The sequence below is a fragment of the Rhincodon typus genome, chromosome 2 (genome assembly GCF_021869965.1).
Source record: "Rhincodon typus isolate 14 chromosome 2, sRhiTyp1.1, whole genome shotgun sequence".
In the NCBI taxonomy this organism is placed as follows: Eukaryota; Metazoa; Chordata; class Chondrichthyes; order Orectolobiformes; family Rhincodontidae; genus Rhincodon; species Rhincodon typus.
The window spans coordinates 143174708-143182206 of record NC_063333.1 but is presented as its reverse complement, the minus strand read 5'-3'; the positions used below and the strand labels follow the sequence as shown (position 1 = coordinate 143182206).

General features: G+C 44.7%; 1 protein-coding gene across 1 annotated transcript in view; it reads right to left on the bottom strand.

The window, feature by feature from the left end:
• Positions 1–309: 309 nt before the first annotated feature.
• LOC109938024 (copine-4-like) overlaps positions 310–7499 on the bottom strand; it is a 162219-nt gene continuing 155029 nt past the window's right edge. The window contains exons 12-13 of the mRNA XM_048609230.1: positions 4597–4748; positions 310–441 (exon numbers count right to left, since the gene is read on the bottom strand). Coding sequence (XP_048465187.1) covers positions 310–441; positions 4597–4748 — 284 coding nt within the window. The remainder of the gene's footprint in view (positions 442–4596; positions 4749–7499) is intronic.

Below are 7499 nucleotides of genomic sequence, written 5' to 3'. Positions count from 1 at the left end.
AGATGGAGCCATTGCTGCTCACTATCAACTTTCAATAAATGTTCCAAAATGCTTTACAGTGTAAGAATATTAAGAAATTTAGTAAAATCCCAATAAACCTGTATAAAAAAACAGACACTGATACATTTCAAGGCGACATGCTGATATGCAAAGTAGTCCATCTTGTAAAAATTTGTCAACAGTACAACAGCTTTAGGAGAATGCAGGCCATGTGGCTACACATGCAAAATATTTTCTCTCATTCATTTTAAAAGTCACTTAGACGTGCTATGCATCATCGTTTGTACTAGGCGAAAAGTCATTAAAATATTATGGTGCAAGCGTTCGGGAAGACTCATAGTCCGACAGACATTTTGGCGGAATTCCTTTTCCGTTGTAATAGTCCACCACTTGATTCGGGACCTCAGCAAGGACACTCTTTGCGAGAGCAGCAGGGGATGCCTGCAAAGAAAAGAAGCAGGTTATTTGCCCTGTCCTGTTTAGGATCTGAAAGGGGCTGCCTGGTCTGAGGCCTTTTTCCAATCACGTTAGTTCAATGTTAGCTGCCTCCTGTTTTTAACCCGGAGCTCAGTTTGCAGCCATACCAACAATCCCTCCTGCAGCAAGAGGAAGGCTTATGGTGTTTAGAGAATCGATTGGTGCCTATTTCAACAGAACAACTGAATGCTTACATGGCAGGATGACGCCACTTGGCCCTTCGTGTCTATGCAGGGTCACCAAATGAGCCATTTACCTAGTGCCCTTCTCCCACCTAGTCCCCGTGACCCAGCACATTCTTCCTTTCGGGTAACAATCCCACTCCGTCTTGAATGCCTCCATCGCGGAATTTAACTCAAGTTGCCATAGTCTCACCAGGCATTAGGTGATGATCTCTCAACCTTAATTAGTTTGTATAGTTTTGAATTACTTATTACTTTGGTTCGACCTTCAGCATGTGACTCATATACCTACCATGTTATTTCAGACATTTAGTTTGTCTCCAGCATCACCATATTTTTAATATTATCTCTCTGCCTCATTTAATTGGATTATAGGTCATCCCTTTGCTGGTTATTCAGCTGTTGACACTTTACTCACCATTTTGGTCACCTGCAGAGACTTATTATCCACTCACACCAGTTGTATGATCTTTTGAGCTCTCTGCCTATAAACTCTGCGTCCATGTGCTCTTCTGTCTCACTGCACCTTTTATAGAATTGATTATAGAATCCCTACAGTGTGGAAACAGGCCCTTCAGCCCAACAAGTCCACACCGACCCTTGCAGCATCCCACCTAGACCCATCCCCCTATAACCCACTCACCCCTGAACACTACGGGCAATTTAGCATGGCCTATCCACCTAGCCTGTGCATCTTTGGACTGTGGGAGGAAACCGGAGCACCCGGAGGAAACCCACGCAGACACGGGGAGAATGTGCAAACTCCACACAGATAGTCACCCGAGGCTGGAATCGAACCTGGGTCCCTGGCGCTGTGAGGCTGCAGTGCTAACCACTGAGACACCGTGCCGCCTGATGAAAGCTTGTAATTTCAAATAAACCTGATGGACTATAACCTGGTATCGTACAACTTCCAACTCTGTTCTCTCATTGGTGAGAGACCTGAGGGTCACCACACCTCAAGTGAGGGACAAGGTTGAGAAGGACAGTCCTTCATGGAAACCTCAGTTGGTGCGGGAATGGAAACCACGCTGTTGGTTTCACAAACCAACCATCCAACCAACTGAGCTAAACCGACCACCAGCATCACTGAACACAGCACACTCTAGATCTGAGCTCCCCATTCTTTATCGTTCCTTGTCAGTCTTCATGGCTTCTGTGGGCAATTATTTCAAATATTACTGTTAATTCATTTCAGGATGTGGGCCTCGCTGGTTAGGCCAGCATTTATTTGCTCAGAGGGCAGTCAAGTGTCAAACACAATGCTGTGGGTCTGTGTTCACATGTAGGCCAGACCAGGTAAGGATGGCAGTTTCCTCCCCTAAAGGACATTAGTCAATCAGGTGGGTTTTTCCAACAATTGATAGTTGTTTCATGGTCATCATTAGACTCTTAATTCCAGATTTTATAGTGAATTCAAATTCCACCATCTGCCCTGGCGGGATTTGTACCCGGGTCCCCAGAACATTACCTGGGTCTTTGGATTAATAGTTTAATGATAATACCACTGGGTTATCGCTTCCCCTTTGCTCTCCTGTTTGCAATCTTGCTGCCAGCAAGAATGGCTTTGTCCAATCTACTCTGTACCACAGCAATGGCATCTTCTGAAGGGTCACACAGCCCCCTGCACTGTCAGTACTCCCAGAAACTCAGAGGAGGGCTCTCTACGGTGGGAGTGCAGGGATGAGATCAGTTTGAACTTGCAAATAAAAGAAGTGGCAAGGCTGCTATCTTCCCATATCAGAGACTTTCCATCGCATCAGGATCTGCTGGAAAAAAGTACATCACTGAGATGCTGTGTGAGGTGATCCCCTGGTTGAGAAGCCATCTCTTTTGAATGGCTGTTACTCCAGTAAGTTTGCCAATTGACCGAGCAATGGCTGCCCAATTATTCTGCATATTTAGGGATTATAGTGTGTGAGCACCATTGGCAACATTTATTGTCCATTTCTTAACTGCCCTTGAACTGAGGAGCTTGTCAATGCCATGTCAGAGGGCAGCAAAGGGTCAACCACCTTGCCATGGGTCTGGAGTCACATATAAACAAGACCATGTAAGGACAGCAGATTTCTAAAGGAGCTTTGATGAATCAGATGGATTTTTATGACAATCAATGATAGTTTCATGGTCACTATTACAGAGACCAGCTGTGAAATTAAATTCCAATGGCTGCCCTTGGCAAGATTTGAACCCATGACCCCATGAGGTTGTCAGAGGTAGGCAGGATTGTGGAGTAAATCAGATAGTCACCAGGGTGCACATGCGCGCGCGCACGCGCACACACACATACACACATGCACGCACACACATGCACACACACATACACACACACACATGCATGCACACACACATACACACACACACGCAAGCATACACACACATACACATGCACACACACACATGCACGCACACACACACATGCACACACATGCACACACACATACGCACACACACCCACATGCACACACACACATATGCACACTCACACACACATGCACACGCGCGCACACATGTGCGCACACACATGCGCGCGCACACGTACACACACATGTGCGCACGCGCACACGTACACACACATGTGCGCGCGCACACACACACACACACACACACACACACACCCACACACACGTGTACACTCACGTGCACACAAACACATGCACACACCCTCTGTACCTCAGTTGAAATGTCCTTTATCCCATTTCAGAACTGTTGGTCAGCCTGATGGGTCAAACCCTTGCCTTCTGTACCCACCCACTGCTCCAATTGGACTGGGAAACCTCAGCCGTCTTGTTGAAAATTCTGTCGGTGGGTGAATGCACCAATGCAGCAAGTATCATTGTGATCCAGAACAGATCCAATCATTCAAAACCTTTCAAAGTATAGAAGGCTCCAGCTTTGATATTACAGAAACATTTCTGAAGTGTAGAGGAGGCATTCAGTATGGAACAGTACCTTGCCCCTGTTAAAAAAAATACCAAAAGAACTGCGGATGCTGGAAATCAGGAACAAAAACAAAGTTGCTGGAAAAGCTCAGCAGGTCTGGCAGCATCTGTGAAGGAGAAAACAGAGTTAATGGTTTGGGTCTGGTGACCCTTCCTCAGAACTCAGAACCCGAAACGTTAACTCTGTTTTCTCCTTCACAGTTGCTGCAAGACCTGGTGAGCTTTTCTAGCAACTTTGTTTTTGTTCTTTGCCCCTGTTTAGTTTAGCATAGCAAAGTCAGTTACATTTGTTGGATGTATTCTGGACTTAGGGGATTTTTGCATTACAGACTCAAACAAACCCAGGTATAACAGGGAACAGCACAGCTAATGGATCTTTAAGTAACTGGCTTTCCAGAGGGAAAAATCACAGTAAAACTGGTATATGAGACATACTGGTCCAATTTATCTTGAATTGTATACTTCAAAATAGAGGAGTGATACTGTCAGTACATTGTTTTGAAGCTTTTTTGAAACTGGATTTTCCCTCTGGGTTCTCTTTTAATCTATACTGATTAATCAAAATTTGCATTCAATCCAAATGAACGAGACATCCGAAATTATACACGGATTAGTCATGGTGAACCTCATCGTGAAATTAAGAACATTATGGATTGCTTAGGTTCAATACCAAGCATTGAACACAATACTAATCACAATCAGGACAGATCTCATCACAAACTAATTCTCCGAAGCCCCTCAGAAATGAGCCGGATTCATTTCCATGACCAGCTGACAGGTCACTTGTGCCTTAATAAAATTGTCCACATTTGCATTATTCTTCCAATTAGGAGAGATCATCAACAATTTTGGTGCATTATATTAAATAATGAATGGTGTTCTTCTTTACAACAAGAGATCTTCCCTCTCACAAATGTTTCCTTTTAGCTTGTACAACAGTTCAGAAACTTTGGCCTGGTTTTGTAGTAGTAATGATTGGGAAACTGACAGCTGACATTGTCAAAACTCGTCTGAAACTGACAGTGAATTTTGGCATCTACACTGGTGCAATTAAACACAAATCCAGAAGATACTGCCTGTATTTTCATGGTTTCTTCAGGCAGAGGCACTGCTCCGAGTCTTTCAGTCTGCAGTCGGTTAGAAATCACTGAAATGATGAAAAGTTCTGCTTTTATGCCATTATTCTTCCCACAAACCCCTATGCAAAATAAATTCTTTCTTGTGAGTTTTAACTGGGTACCAAGTTCACAATTCCTGTAGCACAGTGTCACCAGCCCTGAAAAGCTAATCTTACGATTGTCACATATCAGACTTCTTTAAGATGGAAAAAGCCTAGCTTCTTCAAATAACATTTGAAAGTTTGTTTATAATATTTCAGCTTCAAATGAGAGTATATAGGTCTGATCCATTCATTCATTTTACTGCTTGTAAAATTTTAACTGAAGGTAAAAAATTCAGCGCATCCAACTTGGTGGTTGCTGTGTTTGAGAAAACTTCACCGTAATTAGCTATTTACTGTGCAATAATGGAGATTAGCATATGCTAAATAACATACTAGAACTAGACATATCAGATGTTTTTTTGAGAAGGAGACTGGTAAGAATGATTCCCGGGATGAGGAACTTCCGACACATGAATAGATTGGGGAAGCTGGGACTGTTTTTCTAAGAGAAGGTTGAGAGAATTGATTGAGCTCTTTAAAATCATGAGGCACCTGGACAGAGTAGCGAGGGCAAAACTGTTTGCATTGGTAGGATTGAGAACCAGGGGACAACAATCTAAGGTGATTGGCAAAAGAAGCATCAGCAACGTCAGAAAAAACGTGAAATAAACTCAGCAAGGTGAGGGGATGGTCTAATGGTATTATTGCTTGACTATTTAATCCAGAGATCCAGGTTATCCAGGTTCACATCCTGCCTTGGCAGAATTTGAATTCAATAAAAATCTGGAATTAAGAATCTAATGATGATCAGGAAAACACTGTCAATTGTTGGAATATCCTTAATGACCTTTAAAGAAGGAAACTGCCATCCTTGCCTGATCTGGCCTACATGTGACTCCAGGTCCATAGTAATGTATTGCCATCTGGGCAGTTAGGGATGACCTATCCAGTGATGCAATCATCCCATGAATGAATAAAACAAAAGGTCTGGTAGTATCTGTGGAGAGAGAAGTGGAGTTAACGTTTTGAGTCCAGTATGACTCTTCTTCGTAATCATTCCAAATCACAGTCATAAATACAGAGTTTTGAAAGAGGGTCACTGAATTCAAAGACTTAACTCTGTTTCTCTCTCCACAGATGCTGCCAGACCTGCTGAGTTTCTCCAGCATTCGCCATGTTTGTCGTAGATTTCCAGGATTTGCAATGTTTGACCTTTATTGATTGTTTTTATTACGTGAAGATAGAAGTGACACAGTGTGCAAATGTGGTCCTTATCAATTAAACAAACAGCAACAGCATTATTGAAACCATTGAACATGCTCCATGTCTCAGATTGATCCTGGCTGATCTTGACCTTCACTCCACTCCCCATTTCTCTCAATTTGCCAAAACTGTCTGTACCAGCCTTAAATCTATCAGATGATGGAGCCTCCATAATTCTCTGGGTGGAGAGTTCCAAACATTTACAATACCTTGAGTGAAGATTTATTCCCTTGGCTGAGTCTGAATGGATTGACAATCTATCTTAAGACTGTGTCTCTGTGTTTTAGATCTCCCTAGCCAGGCGGTAACAGTTTCTCACTGTCATCCTGTCATGCTTCTTCACAACCCTCGTTGAGGATTAAAGTTCCTCTGAACTCCTAGAGAGCATAGGCCCAATTTACTCAGGATCTTTCTCTCTGTGCTGTGCCCTGAAGTAATTGCAAGCTATCAAAGCCACACATTCCTTTGAAACCACATCAATGTAGGGGGGAACTCCCTACCTATGTCCGTGACACCACCCAAGCCCTCCACCTCCTCCAGAACTTCCAATTCCCCGGTCCCCAACACCTCATCTTTACCATGGACGTCCAGTCCCTCTACACCTGCATTCCCCATGCAGATGGCCTTAAGGCCCTCTGCTTCTTCCTGTCCCGCAGGCCCGACCAATCCCCCTCCACTGATACCCTCATCCACTTAGCCGAACTCGTCCTCACACTCAACAACTTCTCTTTCAATTCCTCCCACTTCCTACAGACAAAGGGGGTAGCCATCGGTACCCGCATGGGCCCAAGCTACGCCTGCCTCTTTGTAGGTTACGTGGAACAATCCCTCTTCCGTACCTACACTGGCCCTAAACCCCACTTCTTCCTCCGTTACATTGATGACTGTATCGGTGCCGCCTCGTGCTCCCACGAGGAGCTCGAACAGTTCATACACTTCACTAACACCTTCCACCCCAACCTTAAGTTTACCTGGACCATCTCTAACACCTCTCTCCCCTTCCTGGACCTCTCTGTCTCCATATCGGGCAACCACCTAGAAACCGATATTCATTTCAAGCCCACCGACTCCCACAGCTACCTAGAATACTCCTCCTCCCACCCACCTTCCTGCAAAAATGCTACCCCCATTCCCAATTCCTTCGCCTCCGCCGCATCTGCTCCCAGGATGAGGCATTCCACTCCCGTACATCTCAGTTGTCCTCGTTTTTCAAGGACCGTAACTTCCCCTCCTCGGTGGTCGAGAACGCCCTCAACCGTGTCTCCCACATCTCCTCACACCCCGTCCACGCAATAAGAACCAAAAAAGAATCCCCCTCGTCCTCACGTACCACCCCACCAACCTCCGGATCCAACGCATCATCCTCCGACACTTCTGCCATCTGCAATCCGACCCCACCACCAAAGACATCTTTCTCTCCCCACCCTTATCTGCTTTCCGGAGGGACAACTCTCTCCGTGACTCCCTTGTCCG